Here is an 18,938-nt window from a genome sequence, read left to right on the forward strand (position 1 = left end):
TATCTATCTATCTATCTATCTATCTATCTATCTATCTATCTATCTGTTTACTCTTACAAAGCTCTCATGAACAAATTTAATGTATATGAGACAAATTGTACAGTCATAGTTGTGAGCAGGGCCGGCCCTGGTCTTCTGGGGGCCCTAAGCGAAATTTAATTTGTGGGCCCTCTAACTGGTCAGCAGCACCAAAAAACGCAACTGTTGTTGTAATATAAATGAGATATCTCTATTAATACATTTGTGAATTATGGTTGCTGCCAAATAATTGAATACAGTATATTGCCTGGATGTTGGATGCACATTAAGTGGTGCCAAACAAATTTTAAATGCAAAGAAAAAAAATCAATGACAAATGTATATAGATATATATTTTTTAATGTATTATTAGGCAGTCAACAAATGACATTCACAAAACTCCAACTTATTAAAAACAGCAACTTAATAGCAAATCAAATGACAATAAAACAATCCAACATAAAGAAAACAACAGCTCAATGAGGGGGAGTTTGGAAAGTCAGAGTCTTTCTCAGTCTGAAAAGGACCTCTTTGCACCAAATCCATTCTTACTGGATCAGAGAGTGTGGTTAGACATTCAGCTGGACCAACTGGATTTGAGGTAGGTGGAATTTTGGATCCAGTCGGCTCCTCTTCCATATACGCCTCTCTTGGAGCCCCTGGAACATAAAAGACAGAACTTCAATAAAAGCAAACAGTGAAAAGTCAAACAGTCAAATGTTTCCCCTTTCAACAGTAGATGTGGTGACAGCAGTTTCTTCTGCAGCTAAAAAACAAGAATTATTATTATACAATAATCAATGATAAAGCTAATTAAATATCTTTAGCAGAATACTAATAATACTTTAGTGGCTCATTTAAAATCTGTGTGCAGGTTTTTCACAATTTCATGATCTTTTGATATATTTATGAGAGGTTTATTGTTTGATTGTATATTTGCATAAGGTCATATTTCATTAATTTAATTATGAACAGTTTGGAGCTCCATACTCTTCAGCTGCTGTTTATGAAACAAAGGGTTTATGCAGACAGTTTTTTTTATTACTTTACATGCTTTTAAAATTACCTGAGATGAAATCTTCAGTGAAGTCAGGAACATCTTGGGATGTGGACGCTGCACCACCTCCAATACTTTTGATGCTTTTTGAGAGCAGAAGAAACTGTCGGCTGAGACGGAACTGTGCAAAACATCATCATTATGTAGAATCAAAACTGCAAAATACAAATAAGAAATAAATGTACCTACTTATAAATAATAAAACGTGAACACTAATTTGAGAATAAGTGGAAATATAAGCCTTTTATACACTTCTTTTTGTATTATTTTGTATGTTCATAATTTTAAAATTAGTACATTTCTTTTGTTTGTCATTTATAGATGAGAACCTTTATTTCCTGTTTGTATTTGGTAGTTTTTATTCTCCATATTTCATGCCAATGCAAGATTTATGACACACTCATTGTTGTAAAACTCAGACTACCTGTCTATAACAGATAAGATAAACAGCAGTTTTTATGCTGTAATAAACCGGAGAATGCAGAACGCACTAAATATGTGTTAGCAAAACAATGAAACAAAACGATAACGTGAGTTAAAACATTTTTCAGCCACCATATAGTTGTCATTATTTACTTTTCTTTACTTTCTGCCGTTTTAGAAGGTCATGTCCAACCTCATCTTGGAAACTTGGGTATCAAAATTATTTTCGAGTTTTCCATGGGAAATTACGACAAAGGGGGTCGTTTATGTGCAAACTTCACCTCAGATCGCTTCGTATTTTACGTAAATTGCGCAGCTGCACAGAAATGCTGGATAATGTAAAAATAAAGCCCCAACATCCTCCAAACTTACCTTGTGATTGATGTTGAAGTTCTTTATCTTTTTTTAGCTCCTGGTGGTGGATAAAGTCTCTGAGGCATGACGTTTTCTTGTTGTCGCTTTGATCAGCGTGACAAAATGTGCTGTTTTTTTTTTCTTTTCCCCAACTTTATTGAAACAAAATGCGCTCGTAAATGCACACCGTGCCAGACTCAGATGCAATTATGTTGACCAATCGTTGCTAAACGTCATTATTTGGGTTGCCAAATTGGTTCATGTGTGCTGACAGGGGGGATCATTAAAGTGCAGGCAACTTTCTTTTGCACAACATTCAGAGCACACGTTGGTAAGGAAGTTCTATGAAATGGGTTGCCAGATTTGGGTCTTTTTTAATTTAATTTTTGTCGCCACTTCGGGGCCCTGCTGGTGACGGGGGCCCTACGCGGCTGCGTAATTCGCGTATAGGGAGGGCCGGCCATGGTTGTGAGTGATCATTTAAAGTTCAGGTATTATTATTTATTATTAAAATTCCTGCCTGCTCCTGTTACAGATGCTAACATACAGTCGTATTCCTGCTCATGAAAACATTTACAACACAACTGGATAGTTTTTACAATAACCAATAAAGTTTAACCAAAGATTGTTTGAGTCTAAACTGCAACATATTTAAATAATTCACTCCTACCCATGTGATATTGGATCTCCAGCTTATTAAAATGTCACAACAGAACATAAAATGTGAAACAATTGCTTCCAAACCTGCATTTGCAGCTAACTTGAATTGAGCCTTTTTGCCAAAGCTCAGAGATCGCACAAATGGGAAGAAAATACTCAGCTGTTAACCTTTCCGATTTACCACGGCGTTCTCAAGCCTCCGAAACATCTTCCTGGACTGAGACTGACACACAAATTACTAAAGGTCATGTTTTTCAGCCTTTCAAGGGGAGCCCATCCCTCAGATTGCATCAAAACATTTCTTTTTTCTTCTTCTTTTGGCTGAAAAGCTGAAAGGTAACACAGCACCTGTATTGATAACAGCAATATCAATGCTGCTGCCTCCCAGACGACGCCAAATCTTGTTTTTCTGCTGTCAGAGAAACTTCAATTGTTTCTGGCCGTGTAAAGCACTTCGTTTGTTTCCATTAATATTGTATGAAGCACATAAGCAGAGTTAAAAATTAATTGGGAATCTGCTCAGCTATGGCATTAGATTGTTTACCTGATTGCAAGGTGCGTTCGTGAAGTGCGAGCTAGTATTTCAATGCCAAACCGCACCAGTTTGTTTGTGTGTGCGTGTGAGTGCATGTGCCTTTGCACTGTGTCAGGGGGAATAGCCTGTTGGGGTTATGGAGGGTGCAGTGTGAGGTGATGAATAGGATGCTTTTGTGCTCGGTCCCACAGCTGTCTACAAACCAGCGAAGGGGAGAAAGGGGAGAAAGAAAGGGGGATAAGGTGAAGATAGTCAGATAAAGGGAAAAAAAAGGAGATAAGAGAAGAGGAGAGCAACACAGTTATGTGTATGTGGAAGGGGGGGGGGGTGTAGGTGAGATGCAGAAGACAAGAGGTGACAAAATAGGTTTGGATGTGAGGAAGAAGAGGAGAATGTGAGAAAGGCTTGCATTTAAATCAGACCACTGCTGTGACTAAACCAGCATGTTGGAATAATTAAGAGGTGATCTGCATTTATGCTTATAGAAGAAATAATATGCAATTGTTCTTTGGCATCCAGAATGTTTTAGTAGGATTTTGTTCTTCAGGGAAACTGGACTTTAAATGGTTGATCTAGAGGACCTTTGCTGCTCACCAGAGTGGCGAGCCAGAACGGAGGGAACTAAAAAAACGTCTTCCACGTCAACCTTTTTAAGTCTAGTTTCCCTAAAGAGCAGAACCCTGCAGTAATACAAAATGCCATAAAGAAAAACTCTGGTGAGAAATTGCCTCGGTTGGTAATTTTGATAACTCTGCCAAACAGAACTAACCTTATGGCCTCAACCTTCACACATGATGGGGTTTGGAAATGAGCCAATCACAGTGAGGGATGCTGATGACTTTGGCCAAATCTGCTCGTGTTGCTCTGGCCACTTTCATCCATATCCCATGAGGAGAACCGCTCAACTGTACAACATTCTAATAAAAATAATGTATAATTCATTTTAAATGCCACAGCAATACAATAGAAGCGGGTGTGAGAGCATTAGAAGGTCGACAGAGATCCAAAGGTTGGATAAGAAATATCTGAAAGACCTTTAAAGCCATAAACACATTAAATAAGGGAGGAACAAGCCAAAAAATGTGGACATTGACTTCTATTGACAGGGACTGTCAAGACAATTCAGATTTGTCAAACCTTTAAAGCAAGCAATATGCTTTTGAAGTACAAAATGAAAAACAAAAACAAAAATGAAACAAATAAATCTCACCTCATATGTTGGCTTTTTCATCAAAATTGTTAACATTGCATCACTAACAATGCATCACTGTGACTATGAGTCAACTACAGTATTTACACACATACAACTCCCCAGCATGCATATATTTATTACATGCATTGTCTGTTTTAAGCTGATCTTGCAGTCACTTTTTGCCAAATTTGAGCTCTTAGCTTCTATTGTAAAGGCTTCTGTAACTCCTGAATGCTCAGATTAAGGGGGATCTTGCTTTAATTTAGAAACTTTTGTACCGAGGACAAAGAAAATGATTTTTTTAACTCCTCCCAAGAGATTATAGCCACCCAAGAGTTAGTGAACAATAGAGCGTCACTGCAAAAAGCAGCTAAATCATCTGAAAAGGCTTTTACCAAAAACAAAAGGCGTGTATATAGTCATTTTTAGCTATGTTACATGCACAAACTTCAAATACTTACTTAAAAAACAAGGAGGATTGTTACTTTATGACCCACTCTGATGAAAATTGTGTCTTTGTGGCATTTTTCCGATAATGGAGGACATGTATAAAAGATAAATAAGCTCAAAATAGCATATCTGAGTATTTCTTTATTCAAATGGTTGTGAATCAGAAGCCTATGTTACAATGTCCATGGAAAAAGATCTTGATTGTTGCACCGGTAATGTTAGGCTGGGGGTGAGAGGGACTGTAGGCTAGTGGGAGAGCATGTAAACGAGGGAGGGGCCTAGACAACGTCACAGGTTCTTTTAATTTTGCATAAAAATGACATAATCATAATTAAAATACCACTGGGAACGCTTTTACAACAGATCATAACAGTTCTAAGCTTTTAAGTTTGCATCACAGACAATTCACTTTTTTACAATTATTGGTCTCATCCATGATACTAAAAGTTAATGTTTATACTTCTCTAGTCTAACTTTTCTGCGCAGCACATTAAGATAACGGTGGCTCAAGTTTTACTTCTCAAACATGAACATTCATTACATTTTACTACGGCGGGGGGCAAAAAAGACGAAATGTGATGAACTTCTGACCTGACTAAAGTGCAGCCGGCCTCTTAACCATCAACTGGGACAGGCAGCAGCCCCCATCCTATCAACCTCCTTTAACAAAAAGAAGCAATCAGGTTCATGGGTGGATGGATATTCATCAAAATCCTCTCAAAAATAAGAGTTTACACCCACGCAAAGTAAAGAAAATATCACAAATTAATGGTTGTATGTTAAACCAGGCGCGCAGATGTCTCAGCTTTGCTGCTGTGTTCCCTCTGCCTAGAATATCTAAATCTAACACAAGCAAATGAATTCATTCAGTCTTCCCACACTGAGGTCCTCTGAGGCTATTGCAGCATGACTTTTTCCTGTGATGCAACAGCAGCTAGCAGTGGAGGGGCTCGTGGAGTGGGCGATCAGGACACAAACTGCTGCTCTCCACAAACAGCAGATTGAAATGCAGAGCTGGCAACGCCGTGGCATCCATACCTCAAGCGCAGCCAGCACAGCATGAGTTCCTCACTCTTTTTGCAAAGTTGCAGGCTAAAAATTTCAAACCACATAAGCAGAAAGCCAATAAACTGACTCCAATAGATCCGGGAAGGCTCATTTGCATGTTGACAGATGTGCTGTCCTTAGTTACAGCTCCTTTACGAGCAACTTTTGTCTTACAAACATCGATTATATATATATACCATATTTTCCGGACTATAAGTCGCTGCGGAGTATAAGTCGCACCCGTCCAAAAATGCATTATAAAGTAGAAAAAAACACAGATAAGTCGCACTGGTCTATAAGTCGCATTTTGACGGGAAATTTATTTGACAAAATCTGAGACCAAGATATAATAACTTGCACAACCTCATATGACACAATCATAGCAGACTGTTTATCTCCTAATTTCACAGTAATCCTTTCTCGTACTTATTTATTTATTCCTTTCTTGAAGCATCATTGGCCAACTAATACTCTGTTTTCATCCTGTATTTGTAGAAACAGTTGTCATTTTTATTGCATTTCTGAATCTATGAAATCATTGGAAAATAGAATATTGTGTTGTTAGCCTTCAAGATCTTACTGTAAAAAAAGGTTTGCTGATTCTCTGAGTCACTTAACTTACTCTTAACACTTAACATACCTCATACTTTAAATTGACCCAAGAACATCATCTCTGTTCCTCACAAATGAACATAACAGGAGGGTTAACAATGTATTTATTTCAATTTACAGTATTTCTAATATAAGTCGCTGCGGAGTATAAGTCACACCCCTTGCCAAACTATGAAAAACAGGGCGACTTATAGTCCGGAAAATACGGTATATATATTTGCTACTATAGCAGAACTGTGCAGATGAGGTCAGGTGGTCAGGTGGGGAGGTAGACATCACTAGCCTCCCATCATCACACTTGATCGTGTGCCCATGTCTGAGCACGCTGAGCTGGAGGTATGAACAAAAGCAGATGGCTTTATGAGTCAGACAATGGGTGCTCATGATTTCAAATGCATCATTTTTTAAGTTTAAACAGTCGAGGTATATTCCTCTGGCTCTATCTCAATGAAAATCCATTATGGAGGCACAGAGGAGCTGCCATCACTCTGAATCAGCCAGACTTCAATGAGACTTTCAATACAGAGATTAATTTACAGAGGCTGAAAGAGGACTGATAATTCTAAGGGCTATGTGAGGATTCATTTTGCATTGGCCACATTTGACTGCATAATAAAGTGGAGAAAAATGAGCCATATTGCAGCCAAGAATGTCAGTCTTTTGGGTTTTTATTTTAATACGTTAACTTCAAATGGGGGGCAAAATCTTCTTTTGTTTTATTTAAAAACAATTAAGTTTTGAAAGTTTTGAAATGAAAGCAGAATGAGGGCTGTTTAATTTCAGCTTTTCTATTATTGTTATTGTTTTCCAGCTGTTCTTGTCTGCTCAACAACTGGAACTCCTCTTCATCCACCACCTCCTCATCCTCCTCTGCGCCAGACAGCAAGTGCAACAGTACTCACCCCCAGTTTCTTACTCCGTATCCTCACGTACCCCTGCTTGACTATGTCGTTGAAGTTAGAAGCCATGGTCAGAAGGTAGCGGGCGGCTTTCTGCCCGAAAGAATAGCAATAATAAATAGAATAGTAGAAAGTAGTCTCGTTCTGAACGGTGGGCGCTTTAATTCTAGCCTCGCTCCGTGTGACATTCAGCAGGAGCGGAGGAAGCCGCGGGCAACCTGCTCCGGTGTCGGCTAGTGCTCAGGTTGTCCGAGTTCAGCGGCGCGATCCATCCGGGAGAAGAGGGAGATACCATTCCGCTCACCAGCTGGTTCACTGCTGCCGGAGAGGAGCGGCGCGCGCTTCCTGGACTACACCATCCAAGCAACAGCGAAGGGGGGGTGATTTCCGCTGAGAAAGTGGAAAAGACGCTCTTTTATTTTTTAATGTTTTTATTTTTCAAACTCTAAAACCCCTTTCTATTTACAATCCTTGAATGACTAAATATTCTTAATAACATTGAACGAAAATACACATTTTTTTGCCATTTTATTAGAATTTTATACACAGTTATGAATTTACAAACATAAACTGCGTTGAAAAATAAACATTTTAACAAAATAATAAAAAGTATTAAAGTATTAAACCTGTTTCTATTTTTACAGTCAATAAAATTATCATATTTTTACGCTTTATTTGTCATTTTCCTTAGCAAAACATAGTGCACTTGAACTTTCTTTCATTTAGTATACTTGAGTATAACAAGTCTCCTATAGAGCCTGTACATGTAGTGTAGGAAGTATACTAACTGAACAGACGGTTTCTTTCGACTAAATTGGAACATTTGAAGTTTACAATATATAGATAGTACATAAAAAGTTAACTTCAAGTATACAGCCTTACTTTTAGTATAAACATACTTGTTTTTCAATTAAACAGAATACCTTTGTCTAAGCGTTGTCTGTGTGATAATATTTACACTCTTATTTACATTGCACATCTTATCTGTCTCATCATCATCTATTATCACAATCATCTTCATCACTGATAGGATGTCATGTATCATCACGGATACTACCATTTTTATCACTTTAAAGTAGTTCACTCTTTTTCTGCCTTTTTTCCCACCTCCAACTACTCTAATCTGCTTTGCATCCCCCCATGTGCTAATTTAAACATGGCTGAATGGCAAAGTAAGTCAAAGATGACCTAATTTTTAATATAAAATCAATCTTTAATATTTGAAGTGGGATTATTATTTAATTACCAATCTCTAGCTGTTGAAAAAAAGACCAACGGAAAGAACCTCAACCTCAAGCAAAAAGGCTGCACTTAAACCCTCATGGGCAACATTTTTTTGGTTAAGACTCTTTCAAACTTTGTAGACATTTTCCTGAATATTTAGTAAAAAGAATTAAACATGTTAAAGAAGATTTCAGCCCGACTCTTTGAGGTGTCTCCATACATCTAAGTGTGGACATTTTTAAATCCTCTGCTTTTTGTCATCTCCGTATAATTATCTCATACAGTGTGAAAAGATTCGTCATTGTAACAGCTTAGATAAAGAGTAGTTTGAGATACTTTTGTGATCCACTGCGGAACAGTGTTCCTCCTTTTTTCTGACACCCCTCTCTTTATTGAAATTGCCTTTTTTCTGTTTGAAAAGTGAAATGTTTTATGAAAGCTAAAGGCATGAAAAATATTTTTAAAAAGCTGCTTTAATTCGTCAAGAGGTAGCTGCTATAATTATCTCATACCTGTTCCTTCTCAAACATCTTGCATCCTTCTAGAACCAGCAATTAAGATGGAAAATAATGTAAATCACAATTGAAATTAAATAGTTGCCCAATTAAAAATGTGCATTAATTATAGGATTGAGACATTTTACCATTTTCTAAAATCAAATTTTTTTTCTGCTGAACAGTATGTTCAAACGTGATATGCACGTGTGCAGGAGAGCTTGGAGTTTGGTTGCTACATGTCTGTGGATGCATATCATTTACATATTTTCCGCCTCTTTGGCACTAATAAAGAAATGCATTTTGAGCTTGGCAGTGTGCTTGCACAGTGTTTTGTAATTAGCAGGCGGCATGGAATTGACGTTGTTTGATTTGCTGAACGGCAAAACCGGAGTGCCTAGTATCTTATTAACAGATCGCAATGGAAAGCTGTAAAGCAGAGGTGCTCCATAAAGCATTCAACCAGAAGCTTTAGCATTTTAATAGGCAGTGTTTCAGACTGACAATCATAAAGTCTGTCAATTAAAAATACATCAACAAATTTTTGTGCCTTTCAAAGGTTATAATCCGAGGTGCGGTTGAGGCCGTGGAGTCCCTCCCATTATACCATTATATAATAACTCAAAGTTACCTACTTCCATCTCGCTCTTTCTAATCCAATTTTATTTTGGTCTTTTCTATTTTAACAGATAGAGATTGTATCTCTTCAGTTCATCCTAGCTTTTGGATGTCTGCACATTCATCCTGTTCTTCATACTAATTCATTTACTTTTTGTGCTCCATCAATACAAAACACCCACAGCTGACAGGAGGCATTGTTCCATCTGTCATTGATGCCCGCCACTTTGAGGAGTGTTTTTCTGTCAAGTGTCAGCTTTTCAGTACTGAGGTAAAAAAAAAAAAAAACCTCAATGTCTGTCTTCTCTGCTGTTTTTCCAGCTATTCACAAGGGTAGAGAACAGACCCTCAAACAAACAACTCAACTTTGATAGTTTCCAAATCTCTCCAGACTCGTCCTCAAATTTCACACTTGTCAAAGTTGTTTTGTCTTCATAATCCTCTTCGTTCGACGTCTTATTACTTGTCATTCTCCTTCAAAGAAAGCAGTTTCTTTTCATCACACTAAATATTGTTCTTCAGTGACTTCAAACAGATCTATCTAGAGCTGCCCCAGTTTTGAGGGATTGACTTCTTGCTGTGATGCAAGACTATCAACCGATATGGCCTCGTCCCGGTCTCAGGTAGAGAGGTTGTCTAGTCTGCGTGTAAGCAACATATGGCCCTGACATACATGAGTGGCTGCCAGTGGGGTCAGGTGTATTGAAACTCGCTCAAGAGCAAAAAGACCTTCAACAAGGACAGCCAATACATGCAGAGCTGTGGAAAACAACCCGTGTCCAGTATGGCACCTTATCAGCCACTGCCCTTGTAATCATCACCATTTTTCACTCTCGTTTCACATCACATATCAGCCCCTTCACATTTATGATGATAAATACAAGGAAGCTGCTTGCAGAGGAGGCACACCATCCATTAAGGCACTGAGAATTCCACATAAAACACTGAATTGTTTATTTAGTCGCCACTGAGGCGAAAGACGATTTGAATAATCTGCTGAAATATTGAACTGCCTTTGCTGTAAATGTTAAGTTTGTTTCTCTGCTGCTTGGGTCATGAGCACTAACAACTGAATAATTAACACTTTCCAAAAAGATAAAGAGAGAGAAGGGTTGGTAGAGAGAGATAGAAAGGCCTTTGAGTGAAAAGCTGTTTGCAAGGTAAGCGTTTTCAGAGACGAAAGAGAGAAAATGGAGATCACACATTATGGAAATGTTCTGCTCTGGCTTCCCGCGCTCCAGCTTTTTACTGCAATTTGTATCAGCCTGATATGTTAATAGTCACAATGGGATTTGAGTTTGATTAAATGTCGATAGCTGGAGGAGAAAGGCTTGAGTGGAGGAACAAAATCCAAAAAACAGAGACATAAAGAATGTAGGTTGTTCTGAGCTTTTTGAGTCCTTAACTGCGCAAAGAGGACGTTGGTTTGTCGCACAGTATAGGACAGCAAAGGTTGTATGTAGTCCCAAAGGATCCAACTATGGCATATGTGTGATTTACTCCATTAACTGGAGGTAAAAGTGGTTGGAGGGCTTCTCTGTCCTTCTGCTAGAAGGTGAATCTTTAAATCGCAGAGGGTCTTTACATCAGCCTGTAGGTTCAGTATCTTGCAATAATTTATTTTAAGGCCATCAGTAAAACGATAAAAAATTAAAAGTTTTTCTTTAAAAAAATGACTACGTTCCTGGTAGTTTCCAATTAGAAAGCTTACTATTTGTACCAATAATAAAACTTCCTGAACTCCTTCTTTGTTTTTAAGTGAAGTTTAATTAATTTCAAATACAATTCTTCTCGCACTGGTTGGAGCTCATTTTGTTCTCAGCAATATTGTTAAATTCCTTATTATGTGGGACAAAAAGTATTTGACCATCACTACTTCCACAAATTATCCCGCTTAAAAAATGCAAGAGGTCTGTAGCATTCATCATAGAAAACACTTTTTTGACAAACAAGAAGAATCCAGGAAATCCCATTGTCTGATTTTTAAATAAATTGTATATTGGTCCAAATAATAAGTGCTTGGTTAATAACAAAAGTTCACCTCAATAATTAGAAATGTAACCCTGATTGTAAGTGACAGAGGTCAAATGGCTCCTGTAGGTCTTCTCCAGGTTTCACATTCTGTAGCTGCTATTTTGGTCCTAAGTAGATCTCAAGAGCTGTGATGTTTTGGAGCTGTCACTGAGCAACACAGACTTTCAACTCCCTCCACAGATTCTCTATTGGATTGAGGTTCAGAATGTGGTTAGACTGCTCCAGAACCTTTTAACATAGTCACTCTTTTGTAGCCCAGGGTGATGTGTTTGGATAATTGTCATGCTGGAAGATCAAGTTGTTTTTCATGGTCTCAACAATGGAAGGAGGTTGTTACTCAAAATCTAACCATACAAGCCCTTCTTTTTTCCTTTTCCTCTTGTCACCTTTGCAGAGAAGCAGCCCCACAGCATGATGCTTCCACCCCCATGCTTCACAGTGGGTATGGTGTTCTTTCAGGACAACTCCATTCTTCTCCCTCATATGGTCTCATCTGATCACATGACATTCTCCCAATCCTCCTCTGGATCATCCAGACGGTCAATGGGAAAACTTTAGACAGGTTGTAGTTTAAGGGGGGGCTTTGGAGCTCTGCAGGATTTGAATCCACAATGACAAAGTGTGTTAGTAAATGTGCTACTGTGGTAGTTCTGGGCTTTTTCTTCACTGTTCTCAAGGTCATTTATACTCCGCCAGGTGAGATCTTTCATGGAGCTCCAGGAGGAGGGAGATTGTCAGCAATATTGCATTTCTTTTGTTTTCTAATAATTGCTCCAACGGTTGATCTCATCCCAGTTCATCCCAGTCTTATTCAGGTCTACAATCTTGTTCCTGGTGTCCTATGACAGCCCCCTTGGTTGTGGTGAAGAGGTTTGAGTCTAACTGTTCAAGGGTGTGCATAGGTGCATTTTATACAGATAACCAGTTCAAACAGGTTACAATAATACAGGTAACAAGTGAAGGATAGACGAGCTTACAGGTCGGTGAGGGACAGAATTCTTTCAGGTTTGTGATAGCTAAACACTTGTTTTCTGCACCATTGTGCAAATATTATTTTCCAACTTTTACAATGAGATTTTTTGGATTCTTTTTTATATTCTGTCTTACAGCTGTGTTCCTAAAATGAACATTACAGTCCTCTCTCATCCTTTTAAGTTGGAGGACATGCAGAATCAGTTACTGACAAATACGGTTCTGCCCCACTGTAGTTAACAGGCTTTGCCCCTTTTGTCTTTATGCAGCATTCTATGCACGCATGTAAATTCTAAAAAATGAAAAAACACGCTCAGTACACATTATTTAGGTTTCTTTTTATTTATTTTTTTGTTGTGTCAATCTCCAGTGCAAACGCTGCATAAAAGGCTTGCTGTGCAACCAAGAATTAAACAGACTTCTTCCACTTTAACTCCTTTTTCCGGATCCAACAAGATACTAGAAAGTCCACAAAGTTGAGAACTTCTATCAAATAACTATTTTATTCTCTAAAGATAATTTGTTTCACTTTTGTTTTGCTTATTCAATACCAAAATGTCAAATGTTGATTTATTGCAATGGTTTGTTTTCATGTTAAAGGTTATGGCAATTCCTCAGTCATCAAAATGTAATTTGTAACTATTGGTGAAAAATGTTTTTTGAAACAGTTTGGCAGAAATGTAAAAGAGAAAACACAACCTTCCATTTACAAGCAATGGCAAATTAACAAACAAAAATGTAAAAGAGTCTTGAATCAAAAATTAAATATCTTATTATAAGGACTGGGACAGTTGTTGTTTGAAATGACCACCTTTTACAAACTCTTTTTGCATCCTTAAATTATTAGAACTTTAGTCACCACACATACATACATACATAACATACAATAAGCTGTATGAGATAAAAATTGAGGTTATAAAGAAATCAAATCCACAATTGTTACAACAAATGCAAAAACACTCACAAATAGAATAAAAAATACTTCATGAAATGAAATAGATTTTTTAATTGATCTTTTTATAAATAAAGTAGGTCTTGGTTGGAATAAAAACTATGCTAGCAATAACCTTTAGATGAACAAAATAACCGATGGATCACCGGTCAGTGAGCAATGCTGAAAGACTAAAGGAAAAAAATAATGCAAAGAGTTAAAAATAAAGCACAGAGGAGTCTACAAAAAAAGGACCAAGAGGGACAAGGGCACGCACACCTAAAGGAAAGAAATAGATCACTCTCTGGAAGAGAAAGGCTGCACCTCCTGCAGATTTGACCCAGTCTTTGTGTCTTAAATTGAGGTCCGTCTTGTGTCACCGAGGCTGAACCTGAGCTGGATCTCTGGAGATTCTTCTGTTCTGCTGCCGTGGTATTTCACAAAGCAAGTGACTGAATCCACAGCTCATCAAACGCAGTTTTTCCACACGTGACAGAGGAGTAAGCCCACTCTCCCTTGAGTGGTAACCAGATTTTGTTTTTAGTTTTTAATAAAAACTTTCTGTGCCACACAGATTTTAAGTTTAAGGGGGAAAAAAGCCAAGCACTTCACAGAGCAAGTAGGATGTTTGAAGGATTTTGTCTGAGACTAAAATACTGATATGAACTGAGTCCTAAAAATTCAATATTTTCTATCTGTCAATGCAAACACAGTGTAGCTATATAATCATCAGTTCATGCTTTGATGAGCTTAATTCATCACAGCTCTCCCCTTTAAAGGAAAGTAGACGGACAAGCGTGACTAATGTGTATGCCCTGTAGAGGGCAATATTGTCTTCAGTGCTAAGAGCTCTTTAAAAGGTCTTTTTAAATGTCTTCATGTTTCTACAGAATGATGATGACAGCTCTCCTGTCTACTTCTAATATAATTTCAGAAATTGATGAATAATCATTACAAACTGGTTTACACATGATTTATTCAAACCACAAGGGTGAAAATCAGTACAGAGCGAGTTAGTTGCTTTTTAAAGGCTTGGGGGGGAAAAAAAACCATTAGCTTCCCTTAAAACAAAGACACTTTGTAGTTTGCAGCTGCTGGGTCTTTTTGCTGTCATTATGCAGTTTCTTTTAGAGTACAAAAAGTGCAAAATCAAGCGTGCATGCATTTTATTTCTGTCAGTTGTGCCCCTGGCTCAGTTCAAAACGCTTTCAATAATTGTAATCAGTGTTACAGAGGCTCATATTCGACTAACAGTGCTCCTTGAGCACTGCAAGCTTCTAACTACTGTATTTATTCTGACTGCTGTAATGTAAAACAGGTCAGTCTTGTGCCTCTCTCAGTGGCTGTGGCTTGTGGGCTCTTCTTCAGCACAGGCAGAAGCGCATGACTCCAGCACGCTCTGTCCAGGTCCAAACAAAGCTACTCTTTTACCTCCAGGACCCGCTTCACAGCGGTTGGAGTGTGAGCATGGAAAATGAGTAAAAGTCGAACCGCCTCTGTAAATACATGAAAGGTCAGTGATCATGCTGGAGAAATGAGACAGTCCTGTGCATGATTTTGTGGCCCATCATCAGTGCCTTGCTCATTATGTTTTGCACTATGTGCTCTTTGACAATAATCCCAGTGTAAATACAGAAGAACAGCACTGTTATAGAAGTCCCTGTGCTCACAAGACACTAAAGAAAACTTGGACTGCTACAATGGGAAAACTGTTTGCTGACTTGCACATTAAACTTGAAACAAACTAATTTGGGTATTCTCTTTGATTCAGTTTATCAGAAATAAAACAAAACTTTTCATTAGTTTTCCCAGTTTTTATTTTTCATGCAGCACTTTTCTTCCATCCATGAGCTGCACAGCTATTTGGCCCAACAATGCACTACTTTTTCCCCCCATTATGACTGACTTCAAAGGAGTGTGTTTGCCCATCTGCCACACATGGTCTCATTGTTTAACTGTGGCTCTCATCTACTCCGACTGCACAATTTTTAATGACCTTTTTCATTTCTTTCTCAACATTTACTTTTCCCTTTTTCCTGTACAAGCTTTTGTTTCACTTGCAGATCTTTAGATTGTGCCTTGGAAGAGCTAAACATTTCTTTGTAATCAAAGCTCTCTAGATTTTTTGGTGGATTCATGAACTTAAGCAAGTTAATTTTGTTATTATTTATGCAATTTTAAATCGCCCACATGGAGGAAGAGGAAAATAGTTAGCAGATTGAAATAACTACTAAGTGAAGAGATTGCTGCTTGCATTAAGGTCTTCTGGCATATAAGTACTTTTTTACTCTCCCAAAGACCTAGATTTGATGCAGACATGTCTTTATTTATTTGTAAGGTGCAGATCTAACAGAATAGCAGTCTGGGAGGCAGCCAGCCCCTCCTGGAGAGGTACCGTAAGCACAACTTTCCTCACTGCTTGTTTTAGAAAGAGTTCTACATGTGGCCCACATCTGCATTCAAAGCATAAAGCAGTTTGACTGACACCTTTTTATGCAAGAACAAATTTAAGAATTGCTGTGTTAAAGCTGCTGACAATAAATCATCTGATGAGTAGTTCCCCCCACACCCACAATGGCAATGAAGCATTTAAAAATATAACTAAAGCCTTGCTGTGACAGAAGAAAGATAAATGTTTGCTAGACACTGTGAGCACACAGCGGCGCCAGTGTGCAAAAGACAGGAAAAGCGTGACAGAAGAGCAGTTCACATGTAAATACAATACTGTGCATACATAAACACAAAGCAAAATATGCCTCTGCAACATCTCTTATGTGCAGAGGTCAATACTGCTATTTTGAAAAACTCTTTATTTGATTTGGATTTAAACTTAGAGTGATTGCCTGATCACTTAAAGACCCGCTCCAATGAAAATTGTGGTTTTAGTGTTTTTAACTTGTTCTTGTGAAATTTTTGTGATGATGGAGATCAGGTTATAGGAAAACTAAGCTTATAAATGCATTTCTGAGTATTTCTTTATTCAGATTGTTTGAATCAGAAGCAAATAAAAAAAATGCAGACCACAAGCTCCCTGCTCTGTTCCATTCTGATGCATCATCTTGAAGAAAGCTAGATCCATGTACCTTAGTTTTCCTAGTCTGAGCTGGCATCTGGCTCAAAACTGTACAGCTGGGTAGCTTTGTTGCTCACCATTTTTGTTGCCCCGCTAATGTTAGGTTGGGGGTTTGAGGGACAGTAAACTAGTGGGATAGAGTGTAAAACAAGGGATGATGGGAAGTGTGGGCAGGCTTACGTTGCACCAACATTCGTGCCCACAACTCAAAGGCAAATTTCAAATGAACTCCTGCCGCTCTGCAGAAATTATAACTTAGTAGATAACACAGGTTTTTTTAAATTTTGGCTAAAAATGGGATAATCATAATTAAAAGCCCACTGGGAACCATTTTAAAATAGATCAAAAGATGATCAGAGTGGGACTTTAAAACACCCAACAATTAACCAACAATTGTACCACATTGGACTTGGAGCTACAACATTCTCAGATATATTTTGCTCTACATTTTGACAAGACACTGTTTAATTTGTCTCATCTTGCTTGAAATAAAAAGTCTGCAACTATTAATCATTAATTTATGCTCCTCGATTTACGTCCATTTTTGTAAATATTTTACTCCTGCTAAAGTCCATCAGCTGAATGTAGCGTGGCACAATTTTACAAAATGATACATACATCCACATTCAGCAAGGTTGGGTGGGTTGGTTGTAGGTTGTAATGAAAGGTTGCTATAAATCAAGCGTCCAAGATTTGTCAAAGGTTTGTTTAAAAAGCATAGGGACCTAAAATAACTCAGTAATTACATGAGTCACTGTACCACTCAGAAAAAAACATTTTTTTCCTCTCTGAAGCAACCACTCCAGCTATGCAAAAACTCGTTTATATTGTGGCTGCATACATTTAATATTTTTGGATTACGAAGGTTAGAAAAACGGTAAAGGTTAGGTTTTGTTCAAGGGCCAAAGTAAAGACTTGACAAGAAGGAGCACAGTCACAACCACTGGCAAGCCTAATTTTTCACCTCTGTGCTGAAGGCCTCTCTGACCGCATCGCTACTATCTGATTCCCATCCAAATGCAAAAAAAAAGTCCAAACTGCACAAGCCCAGTAAACAAACAAGTAAAAAAAAAAAGAATACACGGCACATACACATCAACCCCCAAAAATTCTTATGAATCCCCAAACTCTGCTTCCTTCTCCTCTTTTTTAACGCATATTCTTTGACACGTTCTTTGCCTGTCTGCTGCCTGTTCTGTAAGAAGCGCCAGACTGCAGCAGAGCAGAGCACAGTGAGGAGGTTATTAATGGCCTTCCTTATTTTAAACGACAGTTTGAAAACACTGGTGGCACCATGCAGACTCTGCTAGCTGCAAGCTTGTCTTTCATCCCATCTGTCTTCACGGCACTCAGCCATCCTCGTCCTAATGGGGCCCATGGCTTTGGCTTTCTCGGTTTGGTCCTAATGTATCTTTGTCTTTCTGGTTGGTCCAATAAACAGTCCCAGTAGGCTGTAAGAAGCTCATGTATCACTATTAACTCATCTGTTGCACTTCTACTTTAATTATTAGGGGGCTTGCAAAATCTTTCTGTAACAAATCTCTAAAGATGCCGATGTAAAACTTTCTTGTTGGCACTTTGTTTTAAAGCTGGGAAAAGATGAGGCATTCTGCAGAGAATACCTAATGTTTCTCTCACAAAAGCATCTGAATATCATAAAATTCTACTTATCTCTCTGCCCTTTTCCTGTCACTGTTTTTTTTTTTTTTTTTTTTGCAGTCCTGCCTATCCTCCTGCCTTTCATTTTCCTCCTCTGAATGCCACCTGCCACCACACTCTGATGTGAATTTTGACACCTGTTTGATGTATGTCTCTCCTTTTTGTCTCCCAAGATCTTGGAACACATAAAGATCATACAGAGTGGCAATCTCTTCAAGTCTGCCTCTCCCGCAGAGTTTAGCCAATCGTAAGCCAGGATATCATGTTTAATGTTAACAAATCGTGTTTATGCAGGCTTTGACGATCGTGCAAGAACGTGCAGAACACTAACAATACAAGTATTTGCAGAAGCAACTCTGATGTATACATTTTTTTGTATTTACTGGTGTTTATGTTAATGTCCAACTCATCCTTGATGCTAACATATATGAAAATTACAGAATTAATTCAAAAACAGGACATTCATGTTGTCTTGTTCTGCAGCCTTTTGGCTTGTGGCTATGCAGTCGGCCCATTAGGTAAGATTTAGTAGCTCTTGTCAGGGGAATAACGGAGAATGACAGCTTGAGTCAGAAACAATTGGAACCCTCCAGACATCATAACACTGAAAATATGGACAAGCTGGAACCCACTGGAAGCCAATGAGGGAGGAGGAATTTCCTCCCAGGTAATGACAAGTGAACGCA

The 18,938-nt window shown here is 38.2% G+C and overlaps 1 protein-coding gene and 1 long non-coding RNA gene across 2 annotated transcripts in view; both read right to left on the minus strand.

Moving 5' to 3' along the window:
• dok6 (docking protein 6) overlaps nt 1-7,573 on the minus strand; it is a 52,364-nt gene extending 44,791 nt beyond the window's left edge. The window contains exon 1 of the mRNA XM_004081249.5: nt 7,251-7,573. Coding sequence (XP_004081297.2) covers nt 7,251-7,316 — 66 coding nt within the window. The 5' untranslated portion in view covers nt 7,317-7,573. The remainder of the gene's footprint in view (nt 1-7,250) is intronic.
• On the minus strand, nt 540-1,998 carry LOC111946615 (uncharacterized). The gene is made up of 3 exons (XR_002872347.2): nt 1,871-1,998; nt 1,085-1,196; nt 540-677 (listed from the first exon to the last, which is right to left on the minus strand). It is a non-coding gene; the product is annotated as an uncharacterized LOC111946615 (long non-coding RNA).
• Nucleotides 7,574-18,938: the final 11,365 nt, after the last annotated feature.

Source organism: Oryzias latipes, chromosome 20 (assembly GCF_053564925.1).
Source record: "Oryzias latipes strain Hd-rR chromosome 20, Olatipes_Hd-rR_3.1".
Classification (NCBI taxonomy): domain Eukaryota; kingdom Metazoa; phylum Chordata; class Actinopteri; order Beloniformes; family Adrianichthyidae; genus Oryzias; species Oryzias latipes.